The 21,721-nt window shown below is 40.7% G+C and overlaps 2 protein-coding genes across 8 annotated transcripts in view; one reads left to right on the top strand and one right to left on the bottom strand.

Annotated features, from left to right (window-relative positions):
* COL9A1 (collagen type IX alpha 1 chain) overlaps positions 1-899 on the bottom strand; it is an 89,436-nt gene extending 88,537 nt beyond the window's left edge. Inside the window, exon 1 of the mRNA XM_028722686.2 lies at positions 780-899. Coding sequence (XP_028578519.2) covers positions 780-877 — 98 coding nt within the window. The 5' untranslated portion in view covers positions 878-899. The remainder of the gene's footprint in view (positions 1-779) is intronic.
* A 148-nt stretch (positions 900-1,047) lies between these two features.
* FAM135A (family with sequence similarity 135 member A) overlaps positions 1,048-21,721 on the top strand; it is a 57,696-nt gene continuing 37,022 nt past the window's right edge. For 2 of the 7 annotated variants that reach the window (XM_077926261.1, XM_077926257.1), the window contains exons 1-8: positions 1,365-2,029; positions 9,343-9,429; positions 11,093-11,217; positions 15,695-15,774; positions 16,702-16,841; positions 18,372-18,442; positions 19,467-19,640; positions 21,087-21,176. In XM_077926261.1, the coding sequence (XP_077782387.1) occupies positions 11,141-11,217; positions 15,695-15,774; positions 16,702-16,841; positions 18,372-18,442; positions 19,467-19,640; positions 21,087-21,176 (632 nt within the window). In that variant the 5' untranslated portion in view covers positions 1,365-2,029; positions 9,343-9,429; positions 11,093-11,140. Of the gene's footprint in view, positions 1,168-1,364; positions 2,030-2,116; positions 2,136-9,342; positions 9,430-11,092; positions 11,218-15,694; positions 15,775-16,701; positions 16,842-18,371; positions 18,443-19,466; positions 19,641-21,086; positions 21,177-21,721 lie in introns of those variants that run through there. The other 5 variants (XM_077926262.1, XM_028722682.2, XM_077926258.1 and 2 more) reach the window with 4 other exon arrangements.

The following is a 21,721-nucleotide window of genomic DNA, read 5'->3' as shown; positions in this document are numbered from 1 at the left end:
TCCCAAAAAATCTATTTATAGTTGAGAATACCTAGTTTTATTTCACACTGGCCATGACAATTATTTTCAACAAAAGGCCTACATGCCACCATAGCTTTTCACACACATTATTTCAGTCTGAGCAGAGTCCAACTTGGGCTGCTCTTTTTATTCAACCTATTCTTCACAACTCACTCATGCCACAATTCACTAGGGGGTCTCAGACAAACCACTAGCTCTTAGCTTTCATTTTTCCATCTGTAAATACTAGCTACTTTACACAGTGGGTTTCAGAATTGCTGGAATAGTATACAGTATGTGATATGGTTTGAATACAGTACTCTAAAGTGCAATGTAGCTACCCATATTCTCTATTGTAACTAGTTATATGACTTCTCTTGCATCAGATAGAATGGGTCTGTACAACAAAACCACCCATGAAGGAAAATTCTGTGTTTACAAGCCACCTGTAGGGCTAAGAATATGTATGCTAGAACTTGTTTCTGACAAGGCAGCGCTTAAGCATTCTCATTTGCAAAAATTCTTATGGCGAAACCCTTATCAGCTTCTCAAGTTTTTGCTTGTTTTTTCTGGTGCTACATCTTGATTAGAAGGGAAAGGTAGATTGTTGGTTGCGTGTGGTTTGTTGGGAGAGAACATTCCTAAATCCTTAAAAAAACACCTTACTGGAGAGAACCCTTTCAAGTGTGACTTGGACTCTTGCTCCCGAGATTACTTTCTTGCGGTATCTAATCTGCCTGACCCTTTTGAACATTTAGAGAATATTTTTGAGAATTTACCTTCTCCTTCCTATATCGCGCCTGTGACTCACGCGGTGATCTTGCTGCTTTGCACTGCCCTCCCTTTTCTTTTTGTTTTGCTTTCTGGGAATGTTCATGCCTTGTGCAATTAAAAGTATCTGCTGAGAAGGCACTTTGCAGAGAGACTTTTCGAGGGCCGGCTTGCGCTGCAAAAGAAGCCAGTAGGTGGTGTGACTTGGCCTAACTGCGCTGCGGCTGCTTGCAAGAACTCTTGAAGCCCCTGCACAGGTTCACTGGTCCTTCCAAGGAAAATTTGCATGCAGGGAAGACCTCAGATGAGAAAAACCCGGGGGCCAGGCAGGTGAAGGGAGGAGGAGGAGGAGGAAGAGGTGATCATCTTTCCGCTTTCTGTTTGGCCGGAGACAAAGTAAGGGAGAACTACAAGGCGACGAGTAGCAGTCGCGGCAATCCCCAAATGTGCCACGAGGGCAGCTTGCATTTGCTCTTGTTGTTGTTGTTTTCTCCACCCTCCCACTTCTTTGCTTTTTGTTTGTTTGTTCGCCTGCCGGTGGGGGGGGAGCAGCAGCAGCCCGCCGACCCACACTGTGTGTAGCCCAGCCGGTGCCTCGCACACAGCAGCAGCAGGGGGAGCTCGAGCTGGGAAGGGAGCAGCCAGCTAGTAAGCAAGCAGCGGCAGGCGCAGCAGCAGGAGGAGGATCTTAGAGCTAAGATCTCCAGGAAAGCGGGAGCGGCTGTAGGGAATCTCGGAGATCAAGCGCCGCCACAGTCAGAGGGGAGCCCTCAAGGAGGATGCCGCAGTCGCCCTGCCTCCCTGCCTAACTCGGGCGCTCCCTGCCAGCCCTCGCCAGCGGCGGCCGCCTCCTCCTCTCATTGCCCGCGCTCCCTTGCTTGCTTGCGAGTAGGAAGCGGCGGCGGCGGGCGGTCGCGGTGTTGGTGGTGGCCGCCAGCGGAATCTACTTGCTCCTAGCCGCTTTTCCCAGGCGAGAGCAATAGCAGCGGCAGGAGGAAGAGGAGGAGGGCGCGCGCGGTCGGAACGCGGGCCGCCCTGCCGGCCGAGCGGGGCGCCGGCGTCGGATGCCTGCGTTACGCCACTCCGGGGCTTCTGTTGAGGCCTGGGCTCCTCTAGAAGCGGCGGCAGCGGATAGGAGCGTCGAGTCGGGAGGAGGAGGTGGTGGTGGTGCCGGCAGTGAGAGGACCGACAGGTAGTCGCCTCTCCCTGGGGGAGGCCGGTGTCCGGTGCTGCTGCTGCTGCTGCTCCTTTCCCTCAGGTGAGTCGGCGGGGCTTGTGAATTAGGTGTCTGTGTGGAGAGAAAACCTGCGACGGAGCAGGGCGTCGTTGGAGCTGAGGTGGATGTTTCCTGCGCCTCTTAGAAGGTGAACAGGAAGGGGAGCAGCTGGGAAAGATGTGTGGAGCGTTTAGAAGCCTCATTAAAAATAAATAAATGTAAAAAGCACTTCCTTTTTACTCCAAGCAGAAGTGAGCGTCTCTGTGTGAAAGAGTGTGTGTGTGTGTGTGTGTGTGTGTGTTTTCGTTTTCTCTCCGGAGTCAGTCCGGCCCAATCCAGTCTTATCCCACTCCAATCGAATCCTCTTCAGTTTGGTTGAAAGCCTCAGCTAGAAGGGAGCCAGTAAACCCTGGCAATTCGTGTGTTTCGTTTTACCTTTCTCTCTTTCTGTTTGTGCTCTATTTTTAAACCTCGCGAGAAACCAGGAAACTTGTCCTATTTCTCTAACAGGTTCCCCACGCATCCTGCGTGAATTCTAGGGTACCAGGGTGTTCCTTGGGTGTGTGTGTTTTTTATTGGGGGGAGGGAGTTGTCCTATTTTAAATAGCTTACACATTGTTGTTGTTTAGTAGTTTAGTCGTGTCTGACTCAACTTACACAGACCTCTCTATAATTCAGCAGGGCGACCATGACTGAGAACCATTTGTGTCGTTTTATATTAAAAAACAAACCTTAGTCTTGTTTTTGTTCAGTGATATCACCAAGGCGTTTTGACCTTGGATGTACATTTCTTTATTAGTTCATTAATCTAAAGGAGTAGGAGAGGCATGGCCGCTTCATTCATTGTACTGTAGCCAAGTACAACTTTACTAAGTGTTACTGGTGATTATAACACTTCATGCTGTTCTACCACTTTTTCCTCCCTCCAGGGCCCTCAAGTATGTCTTTCTATCAATGCAAATTCCTAACATTCCTAATGTAATATGGTGTCCTCGGTTTAACTCTCGAAGCTACCCGATACCTCATAAAAATAAGTTGAGCTTTTTGCTGGTATATAAAGCTTTTTAGGGGCTGTACATGAAGTCTTTGCCAAGTCCATATGGACTACATTAGTTAATGGACTGCAAAAACTTCACTTGGGTGTACTTAATAATATTAAGTTGCCCCCCTTGTTTTAACTACTAAAGCATATTCTAGTTTAGAACATGAAGTACATAATGGAATAATCCCATACACAAGAAGCTGTCATAAAGGAAGACGGTGTAAGTTTAAGCCAGTGTAAAGTTACACCAGATCCAAACTCCATTTAGCAATGGAGCTACTTCTAGCTAAGCCAGCCTAAGACTGGAAAATAAGAGGGAAAATAAGCCTTGGAAATAGTGTTTGACCTATACTACGTTGCCAGATCTTGCACCAAGCTGAACAGGAATAGGATCCAGCCTCAGTCCTCCTACTTTGGACCCATGCCTGGAAAACCCCTTTTTCTAGGGCTTATGCAGGCTTAAGATATGCCAAGCTTGCCTTGGCTCAGTCACCTGGTTCCTGGCTGAGCCAGGATAAGGGCGATACTCTGGCATAAATATTGCTGAGCAAAGGATGGGGGAGTTGATTTAGTGGGTTAGGATCTAGCAGATCTCTGGCTGAAGTAGGAAGTTCTCAAAGGGCTATGATGATTTGAGAACTTCCTACTTCGGCCAGAGATCTGCTAGATCCTAACCCACTCATCCTGGTAGATCTTGCTTTAGAATTTCTATGTACTGTAGGCAGCTGCTTTGTACTGAGTCAGACCTTTGGTCCTTCCAGGCTGCTTCCAGGCTGTCACTAATTTCAAGTGAGATTCAATTGCATACCAGCAAATCTGGGTTGTACCATTAAAGTCCATTTGACACACTTGCTCAACAGACTCACCCCGTCCATTGGTAAGTGGTGGGGAAATGCCCTGGGAAGTGTGGAATAACAATTGCTTGAAGCACTCATATAACCTCCCTGCAAACAAATCAGAATGAATACTCAATAAACAGATCATCTGGAAGCAACCCTAGTTCAGTATTAGCTGTGCTGCCTGGTAGCAACTCTCCAGGGTTTCAGACAAGAATCTTTCCTGGCCCTACCTAGAGATGCTAGGAATTAAACGGGGATCTCCTGCATGCAATGTATGTGCTCTACTACTGACCCTTTCTCTTTCTTTTTATACATTACCTGTTTTCCTAAAGAGTACACATGTTCCAATTGGATAAGCAACAGTAGCTGTATGTTAATCAAAATCCAACTGTATTTTGGAGTTTTTTATGGCTACCTTTGTTTTTTTTAATTGTTTCTTAACCATTGATATATCCACCCTAGCACATAAGCTGCACAAAATGAATGCTTGTGCAAAGCATTATTTATTTTGTGTGGCCTATGTTAAGGTTACCAGATTGTTTTCAATGAATCCGGGGACACTTTTCAACTTCAATGGATTTTATATGGGGACTGATTTGTAAATCCGGGGACTGTCCCCGGGAAATGGGGACGTCTGGTAACCTTAGCCTATGTGCCATATATAGCACATGGATAAACAAAGATGGGAAGTGCTCAGAGGCTAAGGCTGTAAGCAGGTGACATTTTATTCTAGAACTAGTCCATAAGAACAGAAATCCAGAATCCACTGTTGGACCATAAATTCATTATAACCCACCAAAATGTTATGAAACTTTCAAATTTTTAAGTTCTCTGCATCTCTTCCTCAGGCAAGATATTATGCAAATTGGAGTAGGGAAATTAGGAAAGAAATAAAAAAGTACAAAAAGTAGTCTGGATGTTGTAGCCATGGGGCCACCTTGTAAACTCAGTTCTCAGATGGCATTGTGGTCTGAAATAAAACCTATAGAGGTGCTACAGATATCAGATTACACACATAGTATTCTGGGATAAAGGAACAATGGCCGTCCCATATTTCTCAGAAGTTAAAGTCTGGTTTGTAATTCAGATGGTCCAAAGCATTAAATGAAACACACAAGTTTATGGGTAGGCAGAGCGTGGAATTTTTTTAATTTAGTAAAGGTGATTATTACTGTATTTTTCGCCCCATAGGATGCACTGGCCCATAGGGCTCACCTAGTTTTTTTGGGGGGGGGAATGCTTCGGGATTCAGGCAGCTCTCCGCAAGCCGTGGGAGCCCGGCGGGAACTCCCACGGGCTCCCAAGGTTTGCAGATAGCTTCCTGAAGCCTGCATTCGCCCCATAGGATGCACACACATTTCCCCTTCATTTTTGGAGGGGGGAAAGTGCGTCCTATAGGGCGAAAAATACGGTACTTCTGGTTAGTTTGCTTAAGTATATGAAGTGTCTCATGTGTCTCTTGAAAAATAGAATGTGGTTTAAAAGGAAAGTGGAACTCAGTGCAAGCAAACCTAATGCCCATATTTACAGAGATGGTCTGGGAATAAAGCCAAGCTATATTTTTTATGTCTGAACTTGCTGTTTGGTGCACCTGATTTGCAAATTGCCACCAGATTAGTACCTGAAATCATGGCTGATGTGCAAACCATAGTTTTAGCATAGTAAAGTTTGGTGTATTCAAATTTATGTGCTATACTTTAGGGTGTTCTGCTGTTAGAGTCTACTGTTTGGGATAGCATCTGGAATTATTGGGGGAGGAAAGAGGGAAATGACACAAACCATGTTTTGGCTTTGGTCATAATTTACTTTTAAGAGAATATATTTTGATTTAAACCCATAAGTCAAACACGAGTTTCAAAGGCTCCTTTTCTAGGTAACAGATAAAACTATGGCGATGCTTTTCTTTTTTACATCTATGGTTAAGTATTGTAAATTAAAAAAATAAGCTATATATTATAAATGTTTTGGGAATGTATTTTTCTCCTTTAACAATTATATGATTCCATATCAATCATGTACTTGTCTATTTTGATTTTTGAATTTGTTGGTAGTTTTAAAATTGTTTATAGAGGTTTTTTAACGATTAAGTGCTATATATACTTTGATGGTGATTAAAAAAAAAAGAATTCTTTTGAGTGAGGTGGGACTTGATCTGTACACATCTCCCAACTTGAATATTACTGTAGTAAGTACTTAAAGCTTTTTCTGTCCATTTTTTTAAAGTTTTTTAAATATAATTTTAAGCTTTAGTCTAGTTGATTTAAGCAATTGGTTTCCAGTTTGTGATTTATGGAATCCTGGGCGTTCCATATCAGGGATTCTCCTACAAAACAAAACAAACAAAATCAGCAGTAAACAAGCTGCTCTGCAGAACAATGTGTCCTCCTTTTCCAATATTCCCATTGCAATGTATAGCTTCTGAAGAGAGCTGGATGTGTTCTGAATAGTGTACTCAGTTTGTGAAGGGGAATGGCAAAACACAATAGGCAGAAACTGAATGTGCTCCCTAAAACATAACACAAAATCCTATTGAGTACTTTGGGGTTATGTGACAAGGGTTCCTTGGCAAAGGCGTTTGGAAAAGAGTTCTCTGAAGTTAGAATATTTGGAAACCACGCCTTCCATGTTCACAAAAGAGTTGGCCTATCAGAATACTCTATATGTTTTCAGGGAAAGCTGATGCAAAAGCTCTTGTTGACCTCTCTAGAGGCGTAACCTTCGGTTAATGTGCAGAAGGGTATATTTGGAAATTCAATTTGTATTTAATTTAATAAATTTTAGGATTTTTTTCAGAATACATTTATATTACTTGGGAGATTTTTAAAAAACAAAACCCCGACAACCCTACTGTATTCTGTTTCTAGTTTATAATGGGCTGCAAGGGTAAAATATGAAGAATTGGGCTTTTTAACAATTTATTCATAAGAACATAAGAAAAACCCCTGCTGGAGGAAGGCCATCTACCCCAGCATCCTGCTTCCTACAGTGACTAACCAGACTCCTATGAGAAACCATGAGTGCAGTACCCCACTGTTTAATGACAGGTGTGCTTCTATTTTAATAGGTCAGTTTAATCAGCTTCACTGTGCTTCCTATTTAACAAGTCAATTGATATGTGCTTGTATAGGTAGGAAACAGAATCAGTTGGTAGTGACACAACTTGTTTTAGTCTAATTTATTGAGATTTTTAACCTTCACTTTGTTTTTAAAATACAGTTATAAATTTTTAGTGTTAATCTTACTGCTTTATCTTTTTTGTAACCCCCTTTGAGGTTTTTTTCTACCCACCCTCTCCCTCTCTCTCTCTCTCTCACTAAATAAATGAGGATTTTGAGGGTGTGTGGCTCCCCGCCCCATGTACTATTAGGTCAGAACTGTGTCTTACAGGCAACATGGGGAAACTTTAGCTAACTATGGTCACTTTTTCTGCAGATGTCATTTGATGGGGGATAAAGTTGCTTCCTTGTTTTTATATCCTTTTATATCCCTTCTTTAACTTCTTTGCCTGTTTTGTTAAACCACAACAGAATCTTTGAATGGTCATCGTGCAGTCACATTACTTTGTGCAAGAGCTTAATTAAGATAGCCAAGAAGGTTGGAGCTATTTGTACCATTTCAATGAAACTGAGGATAAATCTGCTTAAACAGCTTTCTTTTCAGATGGTTATTGAAGCATTTTGCAGTCCTCCTACCACCTTTTTCTTTTATTAGTCTTAATTTGGTCACTTTTAGTGACAAATACTGTAGAAAATACTGATTTCCCAATTCAGGGTTGATTTTTCAGCACATAGACCTTTTTAATCTTAAACAGGCATTATGCTGCAGTCTGAAGAAAGAATGGGCAATATAGTCTGCCTATTTCCCAGAGCCAAGTATTGATACTGAATTTGGAGCCAGCATAATCCACTTGGATCAGAAATGCCATCTAAATGCCATTTCAAGATTTTTAAATTACATTTTGTTTTCTGCTGAGCTGTATCCTTTCCATGGGACACAGGAAAGGGGATGGAATTATACCTAGAATAATATGCTGTTTGTAACAAAGCATTTATCAGAGGTCTTGTAGCCATAGCTATAGCTGGAGCTAATAATCCTGTGCCTTCAGGCCAGTTCAGATCCCAAATCTACAGTTAAATAATAGTTTAGCTTGCCAAATTAAGCTGTATTTCCTATATGAGGCCACTGGGAAACACCAGTAAAAACTGCTTGCCACTTTGCAGCAAGTGAAGGCAAGGAGGTAGGAGAACTATATCTGGTTTGTTCAGTGCAGTGTAATACTGCACTGTAATACAATGGTGCCTCGCAAGACGAAATTAATCCGTTCCGCGAGTCTCTTCGTCTTGCGGTTTTTTCGTCTTGCGAAGCACGGCTATTAGCGGCTTAGCGGCTATTAACGGCTTAGCGGCTTTAAGAAAAAGGAAACAAACTCGCAAGACGTTTCGTCTTGCGAAGCAAGCCCATAGGGAAATTCGTCTTGCGAAGCACCTCAAAAAACGGAAAACTCTTTCGTCTAGCGAGTTTTTCGTCTTGCGAGGCATTCGTCTTGCGGGGCACCACTGTACAGTGTGAGTGTAATACAATTAATGGAAACCGTTAATTTCAAACCAACTTTAAGCCATAGTTTGAAATCTTGGTTTGTGGCTAATCCATAACACATGGTATAGGTATTCAGATAAAAAGCTAACTACAACTAATGAATACATTTAGCTTAAACATGGCATATTATGCATTACAGTATTTGCTGACAAGTAACATATTTGCAACTTTGATGCACACCTTACAAGTGGGGGGGGGGTATCCTGTGAAAAGTTAATGGGGAATAGGACACCCCCACCCCTTATCCTTTCAGCAGTAAAAAAAAGCCTTTAATCTCCTATATATTGGGTGTGCTAGATGGATGTAAACATTGCAGAACCTGAACATTTGTTGTGTATATAATTGCAGTGAATTAACTGGTTGTTTTTTCAAACCATTCCAAAGACATATCAGCTGCTTTCCATATACCCTTTTTATGCTTCCTTTAATTTAGTGAACTTCGTGACTTCAGTGGAATTTCACATTAAACCATAGCTTAAAGCAAACTACAGGTCAACATGAATGAGCAGCATGTTAGTCGTACTGCTCAAAGTTCCAGAGGCTCTCCTTCCCTGTTTCTGCTGTGGAAAGAACAAGCTTGTCGTTTTTCTCCAAGCAACCCATAGTTACAATTTCTGGTTTATTTGCGAAAAACAAACCATGAGCCTGGGTTTGAGCAACACAGGCATCTGCACAAGCAGGGGAGGAATGCTTTGGGAACTTTTGAGCAGTGCACATTAACATGCTGCTCATTCATATTAAAACTTAGTTTACTTTAAACTATAGTTTAATGACACTAGTGAACTGGGTGATTAGGAATTAAAGAAAATAAGAGCACCAATTTCTGTGTAGATGGCTTGCACTCAGGTGTACAATCATCTGATTTCTTTTTCTTGCAGAGCAAGCAGTATGCACTTGACTGCAGAAATTAGGAACTGGAAGACTGCGTATTAGCTTTAATCAAAATGGATTATTTATTACTAGAGGTAAAAAGGAATATTGGTTTTTTTTAAAAAAAAAAGTTTTGTGTCCAGTTCTGTAACATGCCTGTATAACTCCCATTACATCTTTAGTATTACATTATATCACTGAGGAGAGGATATTCCACTTTAAATTTTAAGTTTTCCCTACTGAAGTGGCAGTCCTATTCAGGAGAAATAACGTTCAGTCTAATGTTAGAAATTTAGGGTTGTATCCAGTGCTGCAACTCAACTGGCACAACAGCCTTCTGTGTCCAGTGGAACTTCCTCTCCTTAGTGGATTTTGAGGGCATATATGGGGAGGGGAGAGGGAAAGAAAGACCCATGGCACCAGCAGAGCTCATTTTTATGTTACTTGTGGTGAATGAAATGTAGATGATTACAATAGAAACTGATAACATGCACTTGATATGTGGGTTATGCAACAGTATGTTGCAATGTATGCCCCTTTGCTATCACCCAGCTTTTCCTAATCTTCTTTTCTTGCTAAGCATTCTGTGGTAACTGAAGGTGACTGAGCACGTTCACTACTCATTGAGCTGGTTGGGGCAGCTGTACCCTTGAGGAGTTGTTTTTTTAAAAAAATATTCTGCATGTATGTTACTTTAAAAAAAAACAAAAACCAACAGACTGCATGTATGGTTGGTTGGTTGGAATTCTTTGACCTAACCTGAATTCCCTGGAGCTTGGATTCAGTGAGGAACTCTGATTAGTTTAAAAATAGAAGCAAATGTTTCCAAACTTCTCAATGCCATTCCAGAGGAAGAAAGGGAGCCCACAGCTCTTTGATGCTCATGCATATCATACTAAACTAGGGGTTGGCAACCTAAGGTCCATGGGCCACAAGTGACCCACCCCTGAGCCGCCCCCGAATCAAGCCGCCCACTCGGCACGTCCCCGTGTGCTGTGCTAAACCAGCATGGCGCAGGGACTCACTTCCGCGGTGCCAGAAATCGCATCTGCACAGACGCCAGAAATTGCATATGGGCAGACGCTGGAAATTGCAGGCACGCGCACTCATGCACATGCACAATCCAGCCCACGGAGGGATCTCCGCTGGAGTGAACCGGCCCAGGCGAGGTAAACCTTGCTGACCCCTGTACTAAACCATAGTTTATTGTTGCTTTTCAAAATGAGTATCTTTTGTTGCTCCATAGTTAAGACACAATATTAAGGATTGTGTATTTTTCCACTCATACAAATTGAGGCAGTTTTATTTATCCCTTCATTACCCAAATCTGTGTAAGGGGTGCTTTACGGCTCTAAGAGTAATTGAAGAATGAAAATTTGCTTTGCAGCCCAATCCTAAACATATTTTACTTGGAAGTACTCCCATTGAATTTTATGGGATTTACTTCCTATCAGGTGTGCTTAGGATTTCTACCTTAGGTAAACAAATTTATTTATTTCAATTCCTTTGTATTGTATACAACTAGTTTTGCATTGAAAATGTATTGTTTGTTTTGAAGGTGGAGGTCAAGCTGGAGCATCTGTTTCTGTTGCTATTGTATGGGGAAGCAGATAAGCAAAACAGAAAGGGTTATGTAACATTTATTCATTAAGGACATATGTATGAAGCAGGAAACTTGTTCATAGTTCATTCCAGGGTTAGGTCATGGAGTAATCGGCTGTAAGCTCATCTCACATATCTTGTGTTCTATCTCTGCAGTAAATAAGGTGCCGACAACAGTTCTTGGACTTCTGCATCTACATAAAAATGAGTGAAGTACAGGCAATGGTAGAATTCTCCGTGGAGCTCCACAAGTTTTATAACGTGGATTTGTTTCAAAGAGGGTAGGTAACCTACAACAAATATTATATGTTCTGATGGTGTTAATTCCTGAGATATTTATATGGAAGATTAATGAATGCCTGCAAATCCTGAGAAAAGGTGTATTAGCTCTTGTAACTGGATATATATATATATATATATATATATATACACTTTAAATCACATCTTAGAGACGGTCAGGAATCAAAATTCACTAATCTGTGTGGCATCAATCGTGAATAAAATTATAAGACAACTTAAGCTTGGTTTACATGTTCTCTCGTATGCATGGATAAAAGTTCTCTATTTTCAGGTGGTGTCGGTGGGAGCATTCAGAACACTGAGCCGGGGCAGGATAAGCCTTTTTGTTTATCTATGGAAAATGGGGTGCTCTAGGGGGTGTAAGCAGCTGTGTATTTTTATGAAAATGATTGGTAATCGCCTAAAGATCCTTGCTCGCACGTCTACTTACTCATTTTGTGCTGTGGTCCATTGCCAACTGGAAGATGGACTGACTGCAATGTAATTATTTAGTCAAGAGAACACCCTGATTGTGTTTGTGGTGCTTGGATGGTAACCTTATTTTTATTGGTTGCCATGTATTGAAGACGTATCCAGTGGGCAGTAGTTTGTGTTCAGGTTTGTGTTCAGATGATTGACACGTGCACAGGCCCGCCCACCTGTTACATTTAGCCATCTAGGGGTTGGGAGATAAAGATCAGGCATGCCAGCCAGAAAAGGTTTCCCAACCCTGGCCTACTGTGATGTGCAAATGCAGTCATTGTATGACTTAAATTGAGTCAGAAGTGTTTTACAGCACAATCCTATGCATTATTCAGAAGGAAGTCTCATTGAGGAAAGTAGGGCTAATTGCTAAGTGTGCATAGAACTGCATTCTATACCTACTCAGAAATTCAAATATACGTGTGTATAGAATTACAGTCTTAACTACTAGATTCCATCCTTTCAGTATTGTAGAATATTGAGTTAAATAAAACGTCCATATTTGATATTTGTAAAATGACAGCATGTTGATATTGAAGGTGGCCACAATTCATTCAGATAAAATTCTGGTTCCATTGTTTATAATGCAGTTGTCTTCTGTGATCAATATATTGTTTGCTTCCAAATCTGATTCAGATATTTTTCTTTCTACAACAGTCACCCTTTGGGGGTTATGCCCTGGGTATTGGGCTTTCTTTGGGATCATACTTTCTATTCCTCTTTTTAAGAGGACAGAATTAGACATATGTGCAAATCCCCATTTACACATGATCTATTCGTGCATGTCCTCGCACACGCATTGTGCCAGGAACCCGGAAATGGGAAGTACCCTGGAGAGACCTCCTGGCTTGTGAAAAGAGACCGTCCCCAGAGCATGAAGAGGACATTCTGTTTGGGCTCTGGGGAGGGTCACCTCATGAGCTGGAGGGACAGCGGGGCTTTCTTGAGGTTGCTCAGCCTCCCTGTCTATCAGCCGCCACCACCACTTCCTTGGGTGTCAGCTGAGCATGCCTCGCTGCCCCTTCAGCTTTCGTGGAGACCCTCTCCAGAGCTTGAAGAGGATGTCCTCTTTGGGTTCTGGGATGGATCTCCTCACAAGCCACTCTCCAGTGTGCTTCTCATTTACGCTTGTTTCACTGATGCCTGCAGAGGTCTGGAATATAACCCCCACATAAATGGGGAGTTGTCTGTATTTATCACATCTTTCTGTCTTGTTGATTTATTTCCTTGAATTAATTGCATACAAACTATGCATGTCATGTTCTGAATATAAAATGTTTGTGAGATGTTTCAGTTCTGAAAAGCACTGACATTTGCCCATCTATTATGAAAGAGCAGAACATTCTATATCTGCCTTGTTTTTGGTATTTGCCAACTGGTGTCCTCAGCTGCCTTGGCAGTTTCTTTGCTGCTTCAGACAGCTGAGAGATATCCTCTGGCTATTCCTGCAAGCCACCATATGGAATGTTGATATAGTAGTACTAAGAGAGCTATCTGGAACTAGTAAGAGCAAATGAAATGTTACCTCTGGAAGGTAGTATAATTTGAGCTGAAAAATTTCCAGCTGAGTGCAAATTCAATATTGCGTTAATAAGTTCTGCAAAGTTTTGCATTGCATGCATAGTAATTGAGGGCGGTATAATAAGTAAATTATTTTAATTGAGGGTTGGAAATACAACACATTAATTTACCTAGTAAAGATGATTAGGTTAGGCCAGGGGGTGGCCTACTTACACAAACTGACAGCAAATATTCAAAAAGTGGTTCTAGAGGCAGTTGACTTCAGTATTTCAAAAACAACAGCTATACCCTTCATTGGGGGATATACTATACAATATTCTGCTTGTTGCTTCCTATAAGTCAGGGGAAACTGATGTGGTGCACTCCAGATGTTGTAGGCTACAAGTCGTCAACCTTTTTTTCAGGGGGTACTCAAGGGAACGCACTTTTTGTTGTTAAAAAGTGTGGCACTTACTGTAACAACAGGCATAGGGAAACTCGGCCCTCCAGACGTTTTTTGAGACTACAATTCTCATCATCCCTGACCACTGGTCCTGTTAGCTAGGGATGATGGGAGTTGTAGTCCCGAAACATCTGGAGGGCCGAGTTTGCCTATGCCTGCTGTAACAACTTCACAGTGAGTACTGACACCTATTTTTCTAGAGAGAGAAAAGCACTGCTGGCAGGTGCTAATGGGAGTTGTAGTCCACATGTGGAAGGTGTAACATAGGCTATTCCTCCTATAAGCCTTCTGCTGAGAACACATGGTCCCCTGTTTTCTTTCAAACTGCCTCTGAACCCCACTTTGTGAATTTAAGTGTTTAGATACTTTATGGGACTATGAAAGGAAGGGCATATTGTGTCTGATCTGGAAGAACTAATTTCTTAAACAAATCTACCATTTATTGTTTGAAGAAAGGGCGCTTTTAATGTCTTACAAGTCTTGAATATTTCCTGTTACAGCAAAAAAAAAAATTTTTTTTTAAAAAAGCAGAATGACTTCAGATGTAGGAGGCCTTAAATCCCATCTGTATAATGATTTGAAAAGTGTTCTTCACAATGGGCCTCAGTTGAACATTAATTGTCCTAGTTGCTGATTTTTTATCTTGCTAGGAGGAAACTTAATATCTTTAGCCTGAAATCAAAATACCTGCTATCTTTTGGGCAGAAACCAGGAGGGTCTTTTTTAAACTTTAATTTTGACCGAAGTATTAGGGAGCTGGAATATGTGTGCCTCCAGTGTAGTCTGTATTCATTTAAGTACTTCAGTTAAATCAGTCTTATTATGGGATTAAAGCATCAGTTGATTTAACAATTATTTTAATTAATCAATTATATTGATGTTAAAATCCGCATCCCTATCTAAAGCTGTTCTCTTAAAATATTGAAGCATAGTTTAATATACTTTATGACTTGTAGTTAGGCTATTATTTCAGAGGTCAGGAATTGAATTTTGGAGGTCAGGAATTGAATTTTAACCTGTTGGCATACTTTGCCTGAGTTGACCCTGGTGAGATTAACATATTTGGATTAGCAAGTAAATATTTGTTATTGGAAACTATTTTCTATCATAAAGTAGAATCTTCATTGTGTCTGAAGCCACCTGTTTTTGTATTGCTCATGTAGTAAAATGTGGATTATGTTGATCATGTGAGATGTAAGTTTTTTTCCAGAGCTAGGGATTTGTAGTGAAAGAAAAACTGAAAAATAAATGAAGCATTTTCACAACCTAACTTCAGATGCTCACATGCAAACCCACTTAATTAAGTTGTAATAAGAAAAACATTTGTTTGGCTGCATACTAAAGAACCCATTAAGTAAGCAAAATAGATTGGAAATCTGATCAGTAACATCATACTTCAGTTTGATTTATTGTAATAAGTAGTAATAAACATTTTATGAAAATTTTGTGGTAATAGCATAGAATAACATCATAGAATAGCATATGTTGTCATATGATAACATATGATATAATATCATAGAATAACATAACATAGCATATACAATAATTGTTCCTATTTATAATGGAACCAATAAAAACAAAAACAAAAATCAGTTCTCAATGAGATAATGAAGTGTGACAGAAATCAGAAGTCCTTGTGTGCGATCTCAACACAGAGATTTTCAGAAAAAAATCCTGGCCCCAAATTGGATCAGTGGCTTCTCTGCACATCCGAGTAGGAATGTAAGCTGCATAAGAAGCCTACTGTAATTAAGAAACGCAAACCTGGCTAGTGGAGTTATGATAATATGTTTAACTGGTTTTTACTTTGACCTTATGCTTCTCTTTCTCCTCTGGCTAATTGGTATTGAATTATTTTAATTACGATTAACAGTAGTGTATAAAATGCTTTTGTAACTGATTTCATTAAGTGTTTTTTATGGCCCTCTTGAAGACTACGCTTGATGGGGAAATAGGGCAGTAATATTTAAAATATATACATATCAGGTTATGTTAAAACAGTATTAGTTTGAAAATAATTTTGTTTACTTTAGCTTTTACCAGATTCGTGTATCAATGAAGATTCCTCCAAGAATTCCACACAAAATTGAAGCAAGCCTGTTACGTGCAACCAGTAAGTAAACATCTTTTCATTACTATTTGAGTGAATAATTACTATTTAATAAAGGAGAACTCCGAAATGATTAAAGATGTGTTAGTTAATTAATCATATACTTTTTGATTACTTGATTAATTAAGCTTAAGATAGGTGAAAACACTTGGTTTTAAAGATCTTGGAGAAATGTAAAAGGGCTGTATCTAGTTGTGTCCTTCCCATGATGGAAGACTCTTTGTTCCAGCAAACGCTAGGTTAACCGAGGAAGAATACAATTTTTGCTTATTTCACCTTACCTCTGTGGCTCCCATCTGCTCTAGAATATGCTTGGTGGTGGAGAGCTGTCTGCAGGAGAAAAGATGAATTTGCAGGACCACATCCTCTCCCTTTCCCAAAGGGCTGTCCATCAGATAAGCAAAAATTACCAGTTTGCGTCATGTGAATACTTCTGACAGTGGGTGTGAACTTTAGGGCCATTTGCGCATATATTGTTGCCTGTTGGAGGGCTGCTTAAAATGAGTACTTGGGTCTTGACAAAAAACATTACCCTTTGAGGGAAAAAAAAGTTGAAGTGTAAAAGTAGTTTTATACTGTGTTCCAGGTTCTCTTGGATTTACTTTTCATTAAACTGCAGCTTATTCGTTACTTCCATCACTGCTTTTATACCTTGCCTGTAAATTTACACTGGCTCTGGGAACTGGTTTGTAAATGTTACTGTTATCTATTGAAGTAACTATGAATGCCCTTCCTTACTTGCTGTCAAATCAGCTTTCAAGTGTTTGAATGGACAGTCTTTTTAGAATACGCTATATGAATGACAAAACTAATTATTACAAATAACCATTTCTTAAAATGAAGCCAAAACATAGTACAGTTGTCATTCTGTAAGTAAACATAGAATCAGGATATTTTGAGCCTTGATTGCCTCTTATCCATATTCTTTAGGTGCTGATCTTGCCTTTCCAGCTTCAGTCCATGACAATGTAGTCTGCAGTAAAACCTTTCAAATTCTTTATAAAAATGAGGAAGTGTCTGTGGATGATGTTATGATCTTCAAAATTAAAATGCTGTTGGATGAAAGAAAGGTAATAGCATATATTTAACTGTTAAAATAGCTTGACGAATTACCACACAATCAATCCTGTGTGCACTAGGAATAACAACAGTAGATGTGGACATAAATGTTAATGTTGAAGTGCTAACAGATACACCCGCAGCGTCCCTGGGTGCTATAACGTTGCACACCAATATTGCCCATTCAAGGAAGGCAGCCAGTAAACATGCAGCAGCAGAATAATAATGCCATGACATTCTCCTGCCCATTACAAACACACTCCTTCAACAAGACACAAGAAAACTCCCAGGAATAGATGGCAGTACAGTCTCCTATAGCCCCATTGAGTTGGAAGCATGTGGAGCTCTTCATTGATTTCAGTTGGTAGTGCATTAACTTAGCACTTTTAGCACAAGTAATGTTATGCCATTGTTGAAGGTTGGATTGACCCTAAATGAGGTCAGAATTCTGACTAACTTCCACTTTTCTTCCAGTATGCCCCTAATATGCCCAGTTCTTCCCTTTATCATGGTTGGTCCACTGCAGATTCTTGTTGCCATTCAAAAGGTTATAACAACATGAATTCCCTATTCCAATGTGGTTTTGCCCTCAACCAATACAAGAAGATTTAGCAATGATCCCCTCTCTGCCTTGCAGACATGGGAGCATAGCATTAAAATAGGACCATTCTTTATGATCAGTATCCAGGACAAGATCTAGGATTCTCTTAGTCATCCAGGTGTTTTAAAACTTGATTAGTGTTCAAGAAGAAGAATTGCAGTTGACTGGTCTATCTGCCGTTCTTTTGTAAGATCTTTTATTACTATATTTCAACTTATTATGCACCACTCTGGAATTGATGAAAAATTAAGGGTGGTATATTAATACTTTTTAGTAAATTTTAGTGAATTTGGAATGCATGGCACTGTGCTTGTCTGTCTGTTTGTTTGTTTGTTTGCACACACACAACTTTATTGTGGTCCATAGACCCAAAATACACAGTACATTTTTATTTATTTACATTGTTGCTGTATTCATGCATGTATATTTGTAGTTACCTTCACACTGATTTGAAGCCACTTTGTGTCCTTCCTAAAAGAGGCTCCTGGGATGCCGGAGGGACATTGCTGGAACAACTCTTGGGTTGGGGCAACTAGCTAAAATGTTTTAAAATATTTTAAATGGTTCTAATTTTGGTTCCTCTGTTTTGTTTTTGTCGGGATGATGTTGGTCAAATGTTTAGTTAGGGTTGGTGGTTATTTTAATTTGAGTATAACAGTAAATTGTTTATTATTGCTATTGTTGTTATAGGTTTCTATTGATTTATTGGGTGGTTTGTTGCTCATACAGGATATTTTGTTTTTTAATGTTTGATGCTTTGTTTTGTTTTTATATGTATTGTAAGCCACCCAGAGTGGCTGGGGAAACCCAGCAAGATGGGTAGGATATATATTTTTTTTTAAAAAAATAAGTTAATAAGTCTGGATATGATTGTATAGTAAAACTATAGTTTGTATTAATAACAATAATATATAATTGTTCTTCTGAAATGCCTGTCTAGATTGAAGAGTCTCTGAATGAAATGAATTTCCTGCTCTCTTTAGATCTACACTTTACAGATACAGATTATTCGTAAGTTTAAAACTAAACATTCATATTCTTACTATTTCTACTTTTAGAGAAATGGTTTTTGCTCACAGTTCTTTGTGCATCAAGGAATTCTTTGTTTCAGTGTTGGTGGAAACTGAACCACATTTTCATGTAGCGTTTCCTAATGTTAAAGTAATGGGAAACTGGGATTGTGAAGTCCGTGGATGTACTGAAAGTCCTGCAAGCAAAACAGCCCTTGAATTAGGCATGCACTTTCTAAAAGTTGGGGACGCGGGTGGCGCTGTGGGTAAAAGCCTCAGCACCTAGGGCTTGCCGATCGAAAGGTCGGCGGTTCGAATCCCCGCAGCGGGGTGCGCTCCCGTTGCTCGGTCCCAGCGCCTGCCAACCTAGCAGTTCGAAAGCACCTCCGGGTGCAAGTAGATAAATAGGGACCGCTTACTGGCGGGAAGGTAAACGGCGTTTCCGTGTGCTCTGCTGGCTCGCCAGATGCGGCTTTGTCACGCTGGCCACGTGACCCGGAAGTGTCTCTGGACAGCGCTGGCCCCCGGCCTCTTAAGTGAGATGGGCGTACAACCCTAGAGTCTGTCAAGACTGGCCCGTACGGGCAGGGGTACCTTTACCTTTACCTTTTCTAAAAGTTATTGAAGTTGTGGGTGGGTGGGGGACTAATTATGCCTATACTTGAATTTATTATATGTTGTTTCCATCTTAACAGATTTTCCCATCAGATACTTATATAAAAAATGATTTGTGCATTTCCACATATGTAGGTTATATTGACTTCATTGTGAGTTAAACATGGGTAGTTATGTGCAAAATCCTCTGTATACAAAAATATTGAGATGTATAAGGGAGACTTCAGTTATTTCACTGGGCAGAGCACCACTATTTCATTACAGGTCCTGCATATAAAAAAAGTAGTTTGATCTTGATGGATTTGTTTTATAGTAACTATGGTACAGGAGATTTGAAGCATTGATTTGCATTATTGTAGTATTAAATTACTTTAAAAATGTTGGTTGTGATTATACTCTTTTTCTTTTAGGCCAGATGACCTGAGCACATTGCAGCTAATTAGCAGCAGAACACTAAAGTTGCACTTTACCTTAAACCGAGGCCTTCATCACTATGTCAATGTTATGTTTGATTACTTTCACCTTTCTGTCATCTCTGTTATAGTCCATGCCTCTTTAGTAGCGCTTCACCAACCATTAATAAGGTAATTTAATATTGATTTTATACTTTTTTAAATTAATCATTTAATAAAATGAAATAATTAATTGCTTGTTGGTTTGGACATTAAAGTGATAGTAATTTAGTTGGAGTGGTGATTATTTGAAATGTGTATTATACATGCCAGTGACTAGTTCTATGTAAACCCTGAGTATTATAAATATCCGTTCAATTTAATTGAAATTTCTGTTTCAGTTTTTTGTTGGAATAGAAAGGAGATGGTAAGCCCAGGAGCTGCTGAATGATAAACCACATAACCATAACTGCTAGAAAAACCTCTGCCCTAGTTTTAATCAAGTAATGAAGTGGTGCAGTTCATGATTATTTTAATGGAATTTAGATTGCCTTGTTTACTTTGGTGGCCTAGGCTATGATAATCTTGCTTTTAGTGCTTTTAGTACAGGAATTGTGGCAGTGTTCTGGTTTATCTCTTTCTCTGGGATATTTTGTTAGGGGCAGAGTCCCTAGCCATCTTGTTAGGGGCAGAGTCCCTGCCAGTCTGTGGGGTGATGTTGGATTGAATGGAGGCATCTCTTTGCCCAGCCCTACTTGCCTCCCACCAAACCTGAGAGTAGGTGGAAATGCCACTAGTGGGATCTCTACTGGTAGCAGCATGTAAAAAGCCCCAGAACTGGATGAACTGGCCTCTGCCTCTCTTTCCTTCCCTCCCTTCTCTGATGCCCTCTCACGTGTCTGCCTCCCAAAGGCTTGCACAGCTGTTTCTTGCTGCAGCCCTGGCTACAAGCTCCCCAGGCAGATGGTATCTCTGGGCTCACCAGGAGTTGCTTCCCAGCCTCCTGTGGGGCAGTGTGAGGAAGAACCTCTCTTTGGGGGCAGGGGGGGCAGCTACAGATGCCCAGAGGACTCCCAAGGAGAGGGGAGAAGAGAGGAGAGTGAGGGAACACTCCACGAGGGAGGCTTCGAAAAGGGGCGAGGGACTGCCAGCTCTGCAGGGAAGGGGTGACATAACTGGGCTCTTGAGCCCACAGGGGTGCCACAGAAAGAATTTGGTTGGTTAAGGGAGCCATGGACCCAAAAAGGTTGAAAACCTCTGCTCTAGGGGGTTAATGTGTGGTGGGGTGTCAGCAAGCAGAGTAAGCAAGGGCATAACCCCTAGTTTAAAACATGCGTGCTGTAACATGCTTCATGTTTAGCGTAATAAAACACCAGTGAAAGAGGCAAAATGAAAATTACTGTAAACACCTTAGCTCAGCCTTCAGCAACCTGACATCCTCCCCAGATGTTTTGGACTACAACTCCTTATCAGTCTCATCCAGTACAGCACTGGCTGTGGCTGATGGGCATTGTCCAAAATGTTTGGAGGGTGACAGCTCAGAGAAGGCTGCGTTAACTCTTCACAAAGGATTTCCCCCTGCCCTTTTAGAATACAGTTTGTGTGTTTCCTTTTGTAACACAGCCATTTGTGCCACAGATTAGTAGGAGAAAGGCATGGTGGATTGCTGGAAGGAGAAGAATCTTCTTATCCAGAATTGGAAGCTAGAAGGATTAGCTGTTGGCTATGGTTAGTGGCAAATGGAGAAGATGAGTTGCCTTTCCTGGACGGTGTTAGTGCTTTTGCTGTCTCTTGCCATTTCTATTCTTGGCAAAGGTCTGTCCATCTGTTGAGGTTCTTCTGTTATGGTGGCAATAATGTCTTCCTCTGATTTTATGGTTTCTTCGGAAGTCGTCCTAACTCAGTTAAAATGTTCTGCTTGCTAAAGGTGGTGGAAGGGAAACAAATAATAGTGATGGTATTCTTCCCTGATCATTCTTCACATATACAGTGCACTTCTCTTACACTGAATGTGTTGATCGAGGATCACATGAAAGGTCTTGCAGTAGAAGGAGTGTGGATTTGGAGTCTACCAAAGTCACAATCCCACACAGGCAACAAAATGTGTGGCTACTCCTGGGTTAGACTAGTAATGTATGAGTGTAATGGACAAACAGGGAGATGGTGCAGAGAAGTTGATTGGGCTGTATTTGCTGCTACAGCTTGCACATTCTCACTGCACAACTTTCCCTTCAGATCCTAAGCTGGGGGTAAAAGTGTGTGTGAGCCTAATG

This window comes from Podarcis muralis, chromosome 3 (assembly GCF_964188315.1).
Source record: "Podarcis muralis chromosome 3, rPodMur119.hap1.1, whole genome shotgun sequence".
Taxonomy (NCBI): Eukaryota; Metazoa; Chordata; class Lepidosauria; order Squamata; family Lacertidae; genus Podarcis; species Podarcis muralis.
Note: the sequence above shows the minus strand (reverse complement) of the source record. Positions and strands in the feature narration are given on the sequence as shown.